Consider the following 18785-nt stretch of genomic DNA (forward strand, 5'->3'; position numbering starts at 1 on the left):
ATCTACCTTTCCATATCTAATGGCTGGATGAGTCAAGAAGTTTGTCCTGAGGGAAGATGAGGATGTGTGGGAGCTATGAGGAGACCAGCTTTAATGCGATATAAAGACATTAGCAACTGGAGCTGCCTGATAAACGAGCTCCCTGGACAAGAATGCTGCACAGCACTGGAAGTTTTCAAACAGGTCTCGTCTGTCCTTTTATTATTTGGACTGGTATAAAAGAAATTACTGTCACTATGCCACTAAGGTGTTTGGATTCCAACTCTAAGAAATAATTCTTGTTACAAAGATACTACAGCTTTTTTGCCATAGATTTTATAATGAAGGAAGGTCCCCTAGAAGCAGGAATTTGCCACGTCTTTATTTTTCAAAATGAAGCCTGAGGATAACATATACCCATGCTAATGATGCTGTGACTCCTTTCCATCTGGGAGAACCATGAAATGAAACTCAACACAGATATGTGAAGAGCTTCTTGGGTTTTACCAAACAACATTTCCCTCCTAAATTACCATTCAGAACAGACTGCATTTTCCTATATTCCTTTAAGCTATATCTTATATACAAAGTTTTCTTCTTATTTACACAGTTTTCTTAATAGTTGAAGCGTATCTGAATAACTTCTTAAATATCTGGTGAATTCAACTTTAAAATATTATTATGGTGGGCCGGCCCGGTGGCTCAGGCGGTTGGAGCTCCGTGCTCCTAACTCCGAAGGCTGCCGGTTCGATTCCCACATGGGCCAGTGGGCTCTCAACCACAAGGTTGCCGGTTCGACTCCCACAAGGATGGTGGCCTGTGCCCCCTGCAACTAGCAACGGCAACTGGATCTGGAGATGAGCTGCGCCCTCCACAACTAAGATTGAAAGGACAACAACTTGACTTGGAAAAAAGTCCCGGAAGTACACACTGTTCCCCAATAAAGTCCTGTTCCCCTTCCCCAATAAAACCTTAAAAAATAAAAATAAAATATTATGGTAATTTTCAAACACATTCAAAAACAGAGAATATAATACATCTGACGTATCTGTCACTCAGTCAGCCTTGACAATTATCAATACGTGAGCAATTTTATTTCATTTATACTCCTATACTCGTCCCATCCCTGATTATTTTCAAGCAAGTCCCAGATATCACACTATTTTATTTGAAAAGATTGTATTTCCATAAGATTATGTTTTTAAACAAACATAAACACGTACCGTTACGACATCTAAACAATTTAATACCATGTTTCCCCAAAAATAAGACCAGGTCTTATAATTTTTACTCCATTAGGGCTTATTTTCAGGCGATGTCTTATTTTCTCATGTACAACAATCTGCATTTATTCAAATACAGTCATATCATCTTCTGGAACACCATCATAACATACTAAATGCATCCGTCTGGCTGGTGATCTTAACTGGGGCTTATTTTCAGTGTAGGTCTTATTTTGGGGGAAACACGATAGTTCCTCAATATTGACCATTCAGATGGTGTTCATTTTTTCCTCATGTTGCACAACAGTTTGAATTGGTAAACAAAGTGCACACGTGGTGAATGGCTGACGTTTCCTGTGTGCCCTTCCATCGCTTTCCCTCGCACTTTTCGGTTGAAAAAACTGAGTTGTGTGGTCTGCAGTTTCTGTGATTTGGATTTAGCTGGTGCATTGCCATGATGTTGGCCATGTTACTGCCCCCTGAATGTCCTCTAAATTCAGGAAGGTCTAGAGTCCTGATCAGATTCAGGCTTGCACGTTTCTTTTTTCAGCCACACTATTCATCGGTGGTGCCGTGTGCTCCCATCAGGAAGGGTACAATGTCTGATTCTCTTTTTGTGATGTTAGCAGCCACTGACACTCATCGTCTAGATCTCCGAGTTATTAGGGTTATAAAATGGTGCCATTTTAATGACATAATTCTTCCTTTGCTAGACGGAATAGTTATAAAGGACAACATTCCCTAATTAACTATTTGATTATCTTGAAATACAGATCATAAGGAAAAGCAAGGCAAAAACTCATTTCCCTTATTCACCAGTTTTCAGAATGAGGTGGATTCCTAGAATCCTCTATAAGTAACCAATGAGGGCTTTTTTAAAAGAAAAAATCACTTTATAAACATAAAGATTTAAACATAGCAAATGCTTTAATACATTACAATTATCCTATTGGTGCTCGAGCTGTGCCATCTTTGATCAGTGGAAGTTTACTCAGGTTGACTACTGAGTCCTTTTGTTATCATCCCAATAATTCTTTACAGATTTCTTGCTTTTTGCTTTGATAAGATATTCTAGGCTCCTATTACCCGAGACCTGAATCAGCCATTTTCTTTTTAAAGAGCACGAATTTCTTTTAGTGGGAAATGGCATGTGGAGGCCACAATTTGCATACCAGCACAGCTCACTGCTACTGGGTCCTTCATATTACAAGGCTAAAAAAGATGGTTTTTTAACAATTAAAACACCTCATGAGTTTCTACTGATACTTCTAATCCAAAATCAGGAGTACAAGTTAACCCTAACCTTACACCTTTATCATCTATCCACATCAGTTCTTAGTGACATGTACATAATGACTATTTTGACACTACAACCCACTTTGGGAGTAATGAAAACAACTGCTGATGGAGGGGGCAATTATTTTTTTGTCCTTAGGATGTATTCTGGTTAGAATGTACATTCCACGTACGGTGTTTTAAAGTCACTGAAGAAGTTCCTCTCTGAGAGGCTATACTACCACTATATACAGTCAGTTAATTTCATTTTCCTTACTATCTTACTGATTCCTTTATATAAAATATTAGCATAGTTCCAATACTAAATCAGTATTGTTAGGAACCTCCTTCTGCTTTTCCCCAACATCTTATTTGAAGTAAATGTAATGTTCACCACCAGTCCTTATGTCAAAATCTCTCATGCTTGTCATCTAAAGCTTGTTCTCCTACAGATTCCTCAGGAAGGGTTCCTTGAAACAATATTCCCTGAGTGGTTATATCAGTTTGTCTGTGGGCTTTATCCTGAAGGTCAGTTGGGCTGGACATAAAACTCATAGTTTGCCATTTTCGAGTATTTTTAAAATGTTACTGCATTGCCTTCTGGCATAAAGTGTGATTTTTATTCCTCTTATAAGTCAATAATTTTACTAGATAATCTCTAAGTGTTGGCATTCCTGATTTTCAATATACAGTTTTAAGCAGGCTTTTGTTTTAGGAACACTTTCTTGAACTGGGTTCTTAGTAGTTGGTCTATTTCTTTTAGCTTTCTTCTTTGCAATTCATATCACATGTATGTGTATGCTGGGTCCTTCTGGTCTATTTTAGGTGTCTTTTGTTTTCTTTTGAATCCTTTGGATTAATTTCAAAAATTTGTCTTCCTTTCTATATTGTCTTTCTATTAAGATATTACTTATTGTGCAATTGTTTTTGCGTTTTTTCTAGTTTAGTCTACATTTCTGATAGGATTTTATTTTATTTCTAATTCTTTCTGAGTGTTATCACTTATTTCTAATTCTTTCTAAGGGCTATCACTTTTTTCAAATCTTCCTTTTTCTGTAATAAATCTTATTTTTGAGTTTTTCTAATTGTTTGTGTTCTTCACAGTGTCCATCATTTTCAAAAGTTTTTAGTCCATTCTGAAATACTAGATTACTGTTTATTATTTTGTAAGCATGTCTTTTTGGTGGATTTCCATTGCCTCTAGAGATGTTATTTGGCTTCATTGTTTTTTCTCATAATAATTTGCACGGAATTCAACTGTAACCCTTTCTTTTGCTCATGTTTTAAGTGACATAAAATTTCCTGTACTCTTAGGAGGAAACGGTAGATCACACTGCTTTTCTCACTTAATGACTCTAGAACTCTCTCTTGTGTTAGTTTTCCCAAAGTGACAGAAAAGGTGGCATTATACTTTGATATTCTGTTTCTCTCCCCTGCTCTGATCTGCATCTTTTCTTTGCTTTCTCCCATTGTCTGGCTTGCTCAAACCAGGCTCTATTCCCAGTAGTCTCCCCTCAGTGTGGGGTCATGGAAAAGGGCTTAGATAGCTAAGATGTTATACAGCTAGGAAGGCTGCTGCATCACAAAACTGACACACGACAGGTCTCTTACATTCAACTATGGATAGTCTCCAGCATTACTCCATTCTCAGTCTGGGCTGCTCTTCTCATATTGCTCTGCCTGCTCCAGTGAACCACTATTGCCGATTTCTTATCTTCAGAGCTGTCAGAAGCCCAGTCAGCGTTCCCACCACATCTTCCCACCCAAATGCTGACCCCACAGGGGTCATGTGGGCGACACCTGCTTGTATTTGGGGACTTTCAGAGGGAAGCCTTGTTGCCTACTTTCATTGTAGATGTTTACTGTGCAGTCTTTACTTTTGCTATCAAAGTGGCTCTCGGTTTATGGTAGGATTTTAGTAGATTCCTCTCTAATTCAGTATTTTTAGTAATTTACACATTTTTAGTTTTCTATGCAATCCTCAGCTTATGAAATACATTTTATTTCTGCCTTTGTTCAAGTTTTTTTTTTATTTAACACTTTAAATTCTACCATGTTTCCCCAAAAATAAGACCTAGCCAGACAAGCAGCTCTAATGCATCTTTTGGAGCAAAATTAATGTAAGACCCGGTATTACATTGTATTGTATTATACGCGGTCTTATTTTATTATAAAATTAATATAAGACCCGCTCTTCTTTTACTCTTATAGTCAAATGGCTTCATTCTTTTTTGAAGCCATTTCAAAATGGCATACATTACTCTTATAGAAAATAAGACCGGGTATAATACAATACAATACAATACTGGGTCTTATGTTAATTTTTGCTCCAAAAGATGCATTAGAGGTGATTGTCTGGCTAGATCTTATTTTTGGGGAAACAGGGTATCTAGCTAGATACCTGTCATACTCACCTATCTCTAGTTCCTTACTACCACTAAAATTATGTGCTCCAAATTTTTATCTATTTCTCTTCTTTAAAACCTTAAAATTAACTAGATTTTATAAACATTTCAGAATATGTTAGCAAAATTAAAACTGACAAGAACCTATCCAGAAAGAAAAATATTTAAAATCGCATTGAAAGATAAGAAAATTTACTCAGTTAAAAACTACCTTATGTCAACAAGAGAGCATTCCAAAGATAATCTTCCCATTGTCTTTAGGTTTTCTTGAAGTTCTCGTAAACAGTTAATATTCACTACTACTTCAGTACCCACGTCATACAGCAAGACCTATGAAAAAAATAACTTTAAGTCTATGGAAAGACAATATTTCCAAATATCTTTTGCAAACTGAAAAGCAGAATAAAAACTGGATTAAATAACTCCAGTATAAAAATATGAAATGCATTCACTTTCATGATTATACCTTTCACTTTGCATTTACCTCTACCAGTGTGTCTGTAACCATCCTGATTATCTGGCCTCTTCGCCACTCATTGTTATCTGGCATCTTCACAGCACAGTGCATATCATTTTCCCATTTAATAGGTTCCCATTTTGAGTTTCCATAAGCAGCTACCATGTTTTCTTGTAAACTATGTAAAGAAAATGTATTTTAGCTTCCTAAACCTTTTCTTATAACATGTAATTCTCTGACCTTATGCCTTCTACTGGCCTCCCTTACTCATCCTACTCCAGCCAAACTGTAACTTTGTCCTTCCTTGACTACCCAAGCTTCTGCCACTGCAGGGCCTTTACACTGGCACTTCCCTCTACCTGAGATGAACTTCCCCCAGATAGCTTCATGGCTTACTCCTTCTCCTCCTTCAGGATCCATTTGAAATGTCACTGTCTCTGTGAGGTCTTCCTTGATCATCCTAAAATTGTCTTCCTCCCCAGCTGCTGTATTTTTCTCCACTGTCTTTATTACCATCTGCTACACTAAATACTTTATTTGTTCATTGTCTCTCCCTCTACTAGAATTTAAGCTCCATGACAGCAAAGACTTTTCCATGTTTTTACCACTGTATCCCCACTACCTAGAACTGTCAAATTATGAGCTGTCAAATAATAGGTGCTCAATAAGAATTTGTGGAATGAATAAATTCTAATACAGTGAAAATAACCAGTAAAGATATACTTGTGTGCATTTAACTAGTGTTTAGTGAGTACTTAGCTGAAATAATTTTGCTACTTTTAAAATTCTCTATTTATGACTTCTAGATCTTTGAAACAAAATATAGAAAAAAAGAATAAAACTATATACAATATGTATTTTCTTTATATCTTATACCTATTAAGTAAGTTTTCTGTTAATAACCACTGAACATAAATCTTCTCAGGAGATACTACATTACAGATATGCACAGGCAGTTCCCTATTGTAAAGTGATTGGAGATTCTCATTAGGTAGAGATTTTGCAGACACAGAATTTAAGTTGTTTACTTCATTTGAAATAATTTCTTCTGGAGAAGGATCCCATATTTCAACATGCTTTTTGGAATTATCTTTGATGGTATATCTGAAAAATAACGAAACCCATCAGCAAAACCAGTAGTTTGCAAACCATTTGTTTGCATTTGCTTAGATCTAGAAATGAACAAGTTTTAGTTATGGCTCACTGCTTCCCAGTTTTGATATCAATAGCAATTTTAGTTTTGTTTTTTTTTAGAGTTCTTAACTACCACCAAAGCAAGCATAAAAAAGCCTAAAAGTCCAACTTTCTATTTTTAAAAGTTTAAAATACCAATTTCACCATTTCCCATTGATATTTTGCACTCCCACGGGAGAATTATTCACCTTTTTTTGATAACTTCACTATTTCTCTCTGATTAAAAAAATATCAATCTGTTCTCCAATGAGCATACAAGTGGAAAACAACTGCTAATAAAGGGTGTTAAGGAGCAAAATTATTAAATGAAGTCTTCAAAACATTTAATAAATCAGATTAGTTCACACTCTAACCACAGATGATTACATGTCATTTTTTATTTCCATAAAGGAAAAACTTGATTTCTTTCATAATAAGTTTGCGATTTAACTAATCAAAATGACAAATTTTTCCTATAAATCTAATGGACAATTTTCAGTCCTCAGTTGACATAAACTCTGATCACTAGCTACTCTTCCCTTGCAATGCTCTCTTTCTTTGGTTCCTGGTTTTCCCTCAGTCTCAGGTTCCTGATCTACCATTTTTTTTTAACTTTTCTTTCTTATATCACTTATAAGTGATTTCCTATAAGTGATAATCCTCAGAGTTCCATCTTCATCAAGTGAGACTGAGATGAATGACAACAGGGATCATTTCATTCACTCTCCTGGACTCATTTATCATATACATGCTGCTAACTCCCATCTCAATCACCTAACCAGGTCTCTCTTCAACTTGCCTGAACCCATGAAAAATTCACATACCTCCAAATGGGAATGTAGGCTACTCCACCACTCCACTTACTCTCTATCTTGCCACTTCTCTTTTTAATTCTCCTGTCAAACAGGTACAAGAGGCTGCCTAAGCAGACATTCCACCTAGAAGATCTCAGTATCCTTTTCTTGACTTTCAATTTCTAGGAGCCATTCTCAGGATTCAGGGTTCCTTAGAGATGGTGGGAAAGCCACTCTACTCCCCCATTAAACTAATGACTTCCATTATTTTTCCTGACCCACAAATAGGGAAAAACTCCCATCTATGACCTAAATAGGGGAACAATATGACAGTTTCTCTTCTTGTGAACAAAGTGTTACATATGAACTAAAAATAAAAATTTACAGGTTTACTTACCCTGCTTCATAAGATGCTAGGCCTTCTTTGACTAGCTGGTAATTAATACTGGTAGGAATCATTCCAGGAGCACCAAGAGAATCAAAAAGCTCAATTAAGAGCACATTATCTTCCAGAATTTCTGTAAAATCATTAAGACTAGTTTGGGGAAAGAAATTATGTCCCAAAATATACTAAACGAAGCAATTAAAAAAAAAACTGGAAACTTAATCTCCTTCATTTTGCATCCATGAGGTTTCTTGCTAATGTCAAAGTTTCTCTCTAGGGACCTTGCAGACATAAAAGAACTACCAATGTTACCTACAGCATTTACAAATTAATGAAATGTCCCTTTTAGGTTATTGTGTGCTGTTCTATAATGAACCAAAAGCAGTTTAAATCTTTTAGACTCAGAAAAGTATAAATTGACATATAGTCATTGAAGAATTGTTCTTTTATGTTTTTATACTATTTTATTGGTTTTAGCCAAGTCCCATAGGACAAAAGTAATGAATGAAAGTTAATTCAGGTCAGTAATTATTTGCGGAGGTTTATAGTTTTTATAAGAATGACACAAAGTTTAACAGAAACTTGATTTAGAACCCTTAATCAACTGGAATTTTTCCCCATCCCTCTGATCTCAGGACAAACCATCTAACTTAATTTCTTTTAGAAACCAAACTGGTTGCTGGTTCTTTAGCTCTATTTCTTTAGATTAGGAGTTAGCTGAGGGCAAAGCTTACATCTCATGTGCCTATTTACTTATTTATGGTACACAGCACAGAGAACCTGCTCAATAAGTATATGGGTAAATGACAGAGGAATTTCTCTAGGTGACACACACTTCCATGCACTGAGATCAATTTATACCTACACCTTCTGACAGCTGCTAGTCAAAATGATGATTCAAAAAAAAAAAGATAAATTGTTATCAGCAGTAATATCATGCATTAATTAGTCATAAGAATACATATTAGAAAACTTTTTTCAAGAACTTAAAAATCATTCCTGACTACTTTTCAATGGACCAGATATATTATCTAAAAACAAAAGCTGAGCCTCAATAAACTTTTATCTCCTTACTTTCTGTCTCTTATGTTCCCTTTGGTTCTTTGATTTCATACTTCCCATACATCAAGTTCTTTATTCCATCAGGGCCAACTTTCCCTGTGTTCAGTATCTCTACCGTCTCCCTACTCTGCTTCTAATTAAAATTTAAATGTCCCTTGTTTTATAAGGTAACAGTGTATATTAATGGGAGGCTGCCATTCTCATCTGTGGTAGTTCACTTATTATAAATGTCCTGAACTTTCAAGCTCATCATTGTGTGAGTTAATGGAGAAAGTTATTTTTAGGTTCAGCAGGCCTTCTGGCACGCCTGACATCAAATTATGTAGGTTAATAACTATGGTATGACTACTGTTTGGAAGTTGATGGCATAACAAATAACTGAGAAAGAAAAAGGAGGAGTTAAGAAAGAAACCCAAGGAGTCAGGTCTTAATGGGCTGTCTATGGCAGAGAAACATTCAAGGGAGGAGCTAAAAACCAACAGAATAAAGTACCAAAACCAAAGTTGGGAAGCAGAATTATCTAGGTTAAAGTCAGCTAAAAAATCAGTGAAGTTACTTCAGGACTAACTGGCCCTTACTTTACTGCTCGTATCAGAAAAGACAAATATAAAAATTCTATAGACTAAGGATACAATTTCTATAATCATATTCTTCCTCAATGGAACTATTTCTTCAGAACAATTTCTTATATCAAACTAAGTAAATGATCACAGATATGTCATCACTTCTAGGTTATCTGCCCTTGAGCAGTTGATCTCTAAGCTTCAGTTTCCTCATTGTAAAACAAGCTAATGATCTTATGGTTGGATTCATTTAATGAAAGTATGATAAAAGTGGGAAAAAAAAAGGATATAGTAAAAATTACCCTTGAAAGTCCCACAAATCTACCACAAATAAACATGGTCTTGTGTATCCTGTACTAGTCCTCATTAAAACCAACACAGCCAACGTGGATCATAGCTTTGGAACATATCAAAACCCCAGATAAATAACAGATTCCCAATACCCCTATCCAAATCCCCTGGAACCAGATGTATTTCAGAATTCTGAAAACTGACAAAAGTTGCAAATTTTCTAATATCCCTACCCGGTTCTGAGGCAGCATCCCATAAAGAAGCATTACTATCCTGAAGTGGAATATCCAGCATGTCCCTGAATAATGTTATTTTGTTATAACATTGATGAGCTGCCTTGGGAGCCTAACTCTTGTTTATATCAATTAAGCAGCAATAAAATTGGTTTCCTTATAACTTGTTTCTCTTAAAGTCAAAGGACCTATCGATGACGTTAAATGAGGACCTACTTTCTAAATATTCATTGTAAAGAAGATAAAGAATATATCCTCATGTCGAGTCAGTTTTGCCATTAAACTTTTGATTTTCATAACTTGTTGGGTTACAAAATTGTTGGCCAGTTTCAGCCTATGTCTCAGACCCAAACCATTCCAAACAAAGAAGCAAGTTTCTTCAAAATATACTGAGAGCCTACTGTTGAATTCACTTCACTTGAATGAAATGATACCAAACAAACAAAAACTATTTACCAGTTATGTCCCACCTCCTCTCCCTTTTCTGAAAATTAAATGTTGGCATCCATCATTACAAAATCAGGTACAGAGCCCTCTCAAAAATGCAAACGGAAATAAGAGAAGCTAATTCCTGGCTTTAGGGCTTTCAAGAGGCCATATTAAGGGTGACCTGGTCTTTAATAGTAATTTTTGCCTCGTGCTGATTTTAGACTCTAGAGCCTGGAGAATATATTATTCCGTTTTACCTAATTTCAATTAATGTTATCTCTCTCTACTCTTATTGATGACACACTGAATTTATTATAAGATCTGGAGAATGTTATTTCATAATGTTATTCTCATTTAAAATTATGTATGAACACATACAAAAAACAAAAACAAAACAGAAAATAACTTACTAATGACTGAACATGTCATAAATTTATCTTGAGTCTTTTCTTCAAATTTTTCTTTAGCTTTTCGAGACCACTGCATTGTCCTTTTACATGGCTCAATATAGGCCAGCTTACATTTAATTGCCTGTGTCAAACAAAATTGTACATTAAGAAAGTAGACAATTTTTAGTTACTTTAGAATTAAAATAAATTTTATGTGTTCAAACTAAATTTTGTGTTTGAATTTAATACATATTCAGAAAATAAATGTGCAAAGATGTCTACAGTAGTACTTTAAAAATGCGAATAACTGGAATCAACAGAATATTTGGTTGAATGAATTACTATATTCAGGTATTGTCAAAACAAGCATTCATTAAAAGAATTACAGACACGGTATACTGTTAAATGAGAAAAGCACTTACAGGTTATAGGGCTACAGTCTAATCGCATAATGGTTAAAAACACAGAAGATGCATCTTAGAAGTACATATTTCAAAAATATTGAGTAATTCTGAGTGATTCCCCTAGTTTTGTGCATCTGTATTTTCAAGTTTTTTTCTAAAACATTCCACCCATTTTAAAAATGAAAATTATTGTTCAATAACTATTCAAATACCACAAGAGAATATAAATTAGAAAATAAGCCCTCTTCACCTTGCTAATCTCTGGGGAGGAGGATTCCAGGAGAAGGATAAGTTTTCTTCTCTCTTTCTCTTGCACAAGTTATATAAAATATAAATGGAATCACAGTAAAAGTACTTCTGTAATGAACTTTGTTCACACAATATGTCATACTCTTACCATATTATATAGGTTATTTCAAAATAACATTAAAAGCTGCAGACTGGGAAGTACTTATAAAGACACAAATGGAGGACAACCAAGATGACACAGTAGGTAAACACTGTGTTTACCTTCTCTCACAACCACATCAAAATTATAACTAATCTACAAAACAACCATTACTGAGAATCACCTAAAATCAAGCTTAACTGAAGCCTTTCAACCAAGGACTTGCAGAAAAAGCCACCTCCAGACTGGTAGGAAGGTCAGAGATGCAGAACAGGCTGGTCCCACACATGCGTGTGAAGGTCAGAGACACAGAACGGGCTGGTCCCATACACGTGTGTGACCATAAAGATTGGTAAGGCTATTTCGGCTGTGGGGGTCCCCTAAGAGCGAGAGATTCCAGCCCCACTGCAGCCCAGGTTTCCAGTGCCTGGCAGAGAAGTCCCCATAATTTCTGGCTGTGAAAACCAGGAGAGATTGTGACTGAGCGAGACTGAGTGCGGCTGCACTCACAGGTGTGCCTCTTAAAAAGACAGCACATGGACTTACCCACCAACGGAATTACTCGCTCTGAGCTCCAGTGCTGGGGCAGCAGCTGGAAAGGCGGCAGGGACATGTGGTTGGGAATTTAGTTGTGTGGCTTGGGACGGGGGCTGGACACCAGCTTTCTCCTGGACAGAGGAGCTCGTGGAGGCCATTGCTTCTTTGTTGAGACCACCCCCTCCCGGCGTGTGAACACAGGCAACCGCCATATCTGAGTCTCCCCAGTTCGCTCACCACACCCTGGCGATTTGAGACCTGGCCCTGCCCAACTTTCAGGCAAACCCAGGCTGCTTTCAGGGCTTTATCATGCAGACCGTCTGCCTTGGCTCAAGCTGCAGGTTTTTCCTAGACTCTCAAAGATTTGCAGAACCCAGACAAGCAGCATCTAGCTTGAGCGTGCCCTGTGCCTCTGGCTGAGCAGCCCTAAGCCGGCACTAGCAGCAGCCGGCCTTGGTTCGCAGCTTGGCCTCTCAAGGCGTTTCCAAACACAGCATGTGCAGCAGCCATCTGCTGATTTCTTTGTGGCTCCCGCTGGGTGGCCCCAAGTGGGACATGGGCTATGGCTGAAGTAGACCTACAGTGGATCCCCTCCAAGATGGGCCTGGGGCTGGAACCCCCAGTGGACAGCTTTAAAACGAGCTAGGGCATCACCCAGCTGCCTCCAAGTACGACACACACAAGGGACAGATTGGGCAGGCACCACAGTCCTGCTGAGGCAGATCCTGCTCGGTAGGTTCAGCCCCTGCACAACTCGTCCAGTATAGTCAAAGCCATTCCTCACAACCCGTGAGCCCAGGGGTCAGTCCCTCACACTGATGTGCAATTATCAACCAAGGCTCAATTACAAGAGGAGGGCACACACAACCCACACAACAGACACACACCTGGAGCACGTGGCTCAGGTGACCAGAAAGACTGTGCCACTGAACCCCACAGCACACCTATTACATAAGGCCACTCTACTAAGACTGGGAGACATAGCAGCCCTGCCTAATACATAGAAACAAACACAGGGAGGCAGCCAAAATGGGGACACAAAGAAACATGTCCAAATAAAACAACAGAACAAAGCTCCTGAAAAAGAACTAAACAAAATGGAGACAAGCTATCTACCAGACGCAGAGTTCCAAACACTGGTTATGAGGATGCTCAATGCTCTCAAGAAGAATTTCAACAAAGAGGTAGGAAGAACAAATCAGAATAAAGGATACAATAATGGAAACGAAGAATATATTACAGGGAATCAACAGTAGATTAGATGAAGCAGAGGATCCAACTAGCAATGTAGAAGATAAGGTAGCAGAAAACACCCAACTGAACAACAAAAAGAAAAAAGAATCCAGGGCAGCCGGATGGCTCAGTTGGTTAGAGCGCGAGCTCTGAACAACAGGGTTACTGGTTCAATTCCCACATGCGCCAGTGAGTTACACCCTCCACAACTAGATTGAAGACAACAAGCTGCCACTGAGCTTCCAGAGGGGCGGATAGATGGCTCAGTTGGTTAGAGCGCGAGCTATCTACAAGGTTGCTGGTTCAATTCCTGCATGGGATGGTGGGTTGCGCCCCCTGCAACTAAAGATTGAAAACAGCGACTGGACTTGGAGCTGAGCTGCGCCCTCCACAACTAGATTCAAGGACAACGACTTGGAGCTGATGGACCCTGGCGAAACACACTGTTCCCCAATATTCCCCAATAAAATTTTTTTAAAAAAGAGAAAAGAACCCAAAAATTGAGAAGAGTTTAAGGGGCCTCCAAGACAATATCAAGCCTACCAACATTCGCATTATAGGGATACCAGAAGGAGAAGAGAGAGAACAAGGAATTGAAAACCTATTTGAAAAAAATGACAGAAAACTTCCCTATCCTGGTAAAGGAAATGGACATACAAGCCAAGGAAGCAGAGAGAGTTCCAAACAAGATAAACGCAAGGAGGCCAACACCAAGACACATCATAATTAAAATGACAAAGGTTAAATACAAAGAGAGAAGCTTAAAACAGCAAGAGAAAAGCAGTTAGTTACCTACAAGGGAGCCCCCATAAGACTATCAGCTGATTTCTCAACAGAAGCTTTTTCAGACAAGAAGGGAGTGGCAGAAAATATTCCAAGCGATGATGAAAAGCAATGACATACAACCAAGATTGCTCTACCCAGCAAGCTGTCAATTAGAATTGAAGGACAGATAAGGAGCTTCCCAGACAAGAAAAAGCTGAAGAAATTCATCACCACCAAACCAGTATTACAAGGAATCATAGCGGGACTTCTTTAAGATGGGAGGGGGGTTAAGGATGGGTGAAAGGGGAAGGGATTAAGAAGTACATGTTGGTTGTTGTACAGTAGTCATGGGGATGTAGGGTATAGCATAAGGAATAGAGTCAATAATATTGTAAGATCTAGCCAGATAGGTACTAGATCTATTGGGGTGATGGATGGGAATGGAGTTGGGGGCAGGGTGAAAAAGGTGAAGGCATTAAGAAATACAAATTGACAGTTAAGACAGGATGTGGAATATAATCAACAATGTTGTAAAGATCATGTAAGGTGCTAAATGGGCACTAGACTTATCAAGGGGATCATGTCATAGACTGTGTAGATGTCTGACCACTGCGCTGTACACCTGAAGAGCTGAAGTAGAATAATATTGTACGCCAACTATAAATAAGATATAGGTATATATAGTCACGGGATATAGAGTACAACATAGGGAAGATAGTCAATGGTATTATAACAGCTATATAAGATGTCAGTGGGGGAGTAGTTTGGGGGGTGGGTTATCACTTTATGAGGGGTTTAAATGTCTAACTATTACATTGCTTTGTACACCAGAAACTAAAAAAAACATTAAAAAATGAAAAAAAATTATCATACAACCCAGCAATTCCATGTTTGGGTATTTATCCAAAGAAAACAACAATAATTTGAAAACACATATGCACACTTATGTTCACTGCAGCATCATTTACAATAGCCAATATAAGGAAGCAACTTAAGTGTCCTCCGATAGACGAATGGATAAAGAAGTTTTGGTACATATATCCAACGGAATATTGCACAGCCATACAAAGAACGAAATCTTGCCATTTGCAACAGTATGGATGAAACTTAAGGGCATTATTTAGGTGAAAAGACAGGAAAAGACAAATACCAAATGATTTTACTTATCTGTTGAAACTAAAAAACAAAACAAATGGACAAACAAAATATAACAGAAATGGACTGACAAATAAGAGAATAAACTGGTGGTTGCCAAAGGGACAGGTGGGGAGGGGAGGGGTGAAACAGGTGAAGGGGATTAGGGGGTACAAATTTCCAGGTATAAAACAAGTAAGTCACAGGAATGTAACAAACAGCAAAGAGAATATAGTCAGTAATACCGTAATAACTTTGTATGTTGACAAGAGATAACTACACTTATGGTAGTGATCACTTTGTAATACTGAATGACTACACTGTACACCAGAAAATAATGTAATATTGTAAGTCAATTATACTTCAATAAAAAAGACAAATGTATATACATGTTTATAATTAATGCTTATTTGCTAAGATATACATATTATTTCTTAAATAGCATCTCTTTTCTATAGTCCATGTAACAGAAATTATTTATAAACAAAAATGGTAGTTAACATTTATATGGTGAAAATAACTTCTAAAAATACTTTCATATATGTGCTAAAATTCTAATCCTATGATTCACAATAAGTAGATTACCTTCTCTGGGGGATTCAGAAACTCATCCTTGATTTTACGCATTTCTTTAAGTGTTATTTTTGCAGTATTGCCAAAGTCCACATATTTAACTTCAACTTCACGATGTCCAGGCAATCCTTCAAAAATTACAAAATTAGCAATCACAAATGTGGAAAGAAGAGAGAGAACTATCTAGTAAAATTTATATCGATCTTATCTACAGTTAACAAGATCAGAATGCTTTTAGGTTCAACATACAAACTTAGTATTTGTTAAAATGTAAAAAATATTCCTAACATGTGAACTTCAAGAAATCAACCATAATGCACAGTTGTTCAGACTTGGTGAATGAGAAACTAACAAGCTATCTAAAATCAGGATAACAAAATGACAATCAAATGTCCAGTGTATGGTCTGAAAATTAAGAATTAGGCTTTCAGTTAGATCGACTGGGCTAGAACCCTAGCACAATCACTTGAATGACATGTGGCTCTAAGCAAGCTTGTTAATATCTTTAAGATATTACCCTGAGCAAGTTGCTTTTTCTCTCCAACCGTCATTATTTCATCTGTAAAATGAGTATACCCATTTTCATTTTTTGAGGATTCACCTATTTAAAATACTTTGCAGGGGCCGGCCCTAGTGGCTCAGGTGGTTGAAGCGCCGTGCTCCTAACACAAGTTGCCAGTTCGATTCCCACATGGGCCAGTGAGCTGCGCCCTGTACAACTAAGATTGTGAACAACGGCTCTCCCTGGAGCTGGACTGTCGTGAGCTGCCTAGGGCTGCTGTGGGCTGCTGTGGGCTACCGAGTGCTGCCATAAGCAGCTGGTGGCCAGCGTGAGTGGCCAGCAGCCAGGGTGAGCGGCCAGCGCTGCCATGAGTGGCGACCAATGACTGGTGACTGACTGCCTCAGCTGGGGGGAGTGCAGGGCTCCTAATACCAGCATGGGCCAGGGAGCTATGTCCTACTCAACAAGACTGAGAAACAACGGGTTGAACCAGAGTGGGGGTAGGAGGCGGAAGAAGAGAAAAAAAATACTTGCAAAGCACAAGCACAAAGCAAGCACTTAATGTTTATTGTTATTGCTTATTTTATTGTTAGATCAACATAGGTAATCAAACAAGGCAAAAGATTTAATAAGCAAACTAAAGATACATTCATATAATAATATCTACTACGACATTTAAAAATTTTTCATTTTGGGGGATATTGTGAAATATTAGCATAGATAGATCTCTATGTCAATCTAATCTCTGTATTTTAAGAATACCAAAGAAACCTCTGCAAGTTTCAAAAACATCGAAGTTTGAATAAAGACCTATCACAAACTGACCTTTTTATAAACACTCAAAACATTCAGCTGACTTTAGCTGCTCCCAGAACATGTATGTAAGGTGCTGCTAAACCTGTTGCCATCATTTTCAAATTTAAGGATCAACACAGTGCATATGATTTCAATATGGGAAAAGTACAGGCATTCTCTGCTCCCTGACAGACATGGACCCAGGTGGAAGCAACACTGGTAGTCAAGATGACACTGCAAAGAACTTAGGCCCTACGGTAGTAAGCATCTGTGGTGACTGAGAAGACATTTGTCACTGTAAGTGTAGGTAAGAAAGTGAGGGAACCTGTCCCCACTTCCACTGGAATCTTCATGCTAGAAGGACATTCTCAACTGTACCAACGCCATTAGATCCTTTCCATTCCTCAAGTCTCTGATGAAGATGCAGTTTTAAACAAAATAGATAGATACGGGGCGGAATTTAAAGAACATTTTGTACCCAAATTATCAATCATGCATGAGAGGAGAGCCAGGAGACATGGAAGGTCTCAAAATTTACCTACCACTGATTCTCTATGAGGAAACAATCAGAAAACGCTCCATCAAAATAAGGGAGTAAACCAAAGAAGTAAACCTGGGATCCAGAAAACAAAGGGTCCCAATACATGAGAACAATGAAGTGCATTGCCAAGTGAAATAAATTCCCAGAATAACAAAAGTGTAGTAAGCCTAGAGAACAAGCAGTCTAATTGGAGCAGAAGACAGAAAGATGTTTCCACCGTTAAAAAAAAAAATTATCTGAAAGTCTAATTGTGTGGAAAACTGTTTTGAAGTATTAAGAAGTTGCAGCCATAAATTAAAAGAAAATAAAGTGAATTCAAGTATATCCCAGAATTAAAGTATATTTTATAGTTTAGCAGTGAAAATATTTACAGAATTAAAGTATATTTTATAGTTTAGCAGTGAAAATATTTACACAGACTATTAATTTAACTAAACATTGTCAACTATGGGGGCTAAGAAGGGTACAAGAGAGCTATAAGAGATCTAAAACTTATCTAATGTAATGATAAATAATATCTAAGACTGAAGTATGACCAAGTATTACATATTATTTACAAGAAATAACACAGGTAAACACCAAAATAAACAGCTAAAACAACTTAAAAATATTTGCCTTTTAGGAGGAGGGTGGAATGTTTAGGATTATTTAACTTTTTAAATAAGGCAGACATTAAAAAACATTAAGTCCTAGTCAAATCAAATGAAATCTAAGGAGTCAGAGATTCATCTCCCAACATCCTTAAATCATATTCCTCAGATACCTTAAGTATCCTTCTAGATATTTTTCTGCGCACACTTTCCATACTTTTGTTTTTATCAAAAATGAGAACATAACATTCATACAATTATTTAATTGATGCAAGTTTGTAAACACAGATGACAGAGAAAAATGGTAAGATCAAATAATATCACTTCCATGATTTAATTTGTACCAACTCAAATGGTAGCAGTTTTTAAGCATAACATTTCCCTGTAGAAATAGTGTGTAATTTCCTACCAATGACTTTCGCTCGGTACCAAACTCCATCTTCAAATTTAGCTACACAGGCTTGATCTTGAACAGGACAGAGGATGTCCAGATTTTCCCCATCTTTACTTTTATAGAAATCATCAATTGTCTTTAATAGAAATAAAAAATCCAGGCTCTCTATCTAAGAAAAAAAGGGATTAAAACACTGTAGTTTCATAGACACTTAAAATTTAAATGTTGCATGTATAAAATTATGAAATGTCAGAATTGGAATCAGACAGAA

General features: G+C 37.3%; 1 protein-coding gene across 1 annotated transcript in view; it reads right to left on the reverse strand.

The window, feature by feature from the left end:
* The window catches only part of RNF17 (ring finger protein 17), a 91507-nt gene that overhangs the window by 29336 nt on the left and 43386 nt on the right, over positions 1 to 18785 (reverse strand). The window contains exons 17-23 of the mRNA XM_088793001.1: positions 18530 to 18683; positions 15705 to 15820; positions 10680 to 10800; positions 7704 to 7824; positions 6216 to 6443; positions 5367 to 5517; positions 5094 to 5212 (exon numbers count right to left, since the gene is read on the reverse strand). Coding sequence (XP_088649127.1) covers positions 5094 to 5212; positions 5367 to 5517; positions 6216 to 6443; positions 7704 to 7824; positions 10680 to 10800; positions 15705 to 15820; positions 18530 to 18683 — 1010 coding nt within the window. The remainder of the gene's footprint in view (positions 1 to 5093; positions 5213 to 5366; positions 5518 to 6215; positions 6444 to 7703; positions 7825 to 10679; positions 10801 to 15704; positions 15821 to 18529; positions 18684 to 18785) is intronic.

This window comes from Rhinolophus sinicus, chromosome 16 (genome assembly GCF_057876585.1).
Source record: "Rhinolophus sinicus isolate RSI-liver-muscle chromosome 16, RSI-T2T, whole genome shotgun sequence".
In the NCBI taxonomy this organism is placed as follows: domain Eukaryota; kingdom Metazoa; phylum Chordata; class Mammalia; order Chiroptera; family Rhinolophidae; genus Rhinolophus; species Rhinolophus sinicus.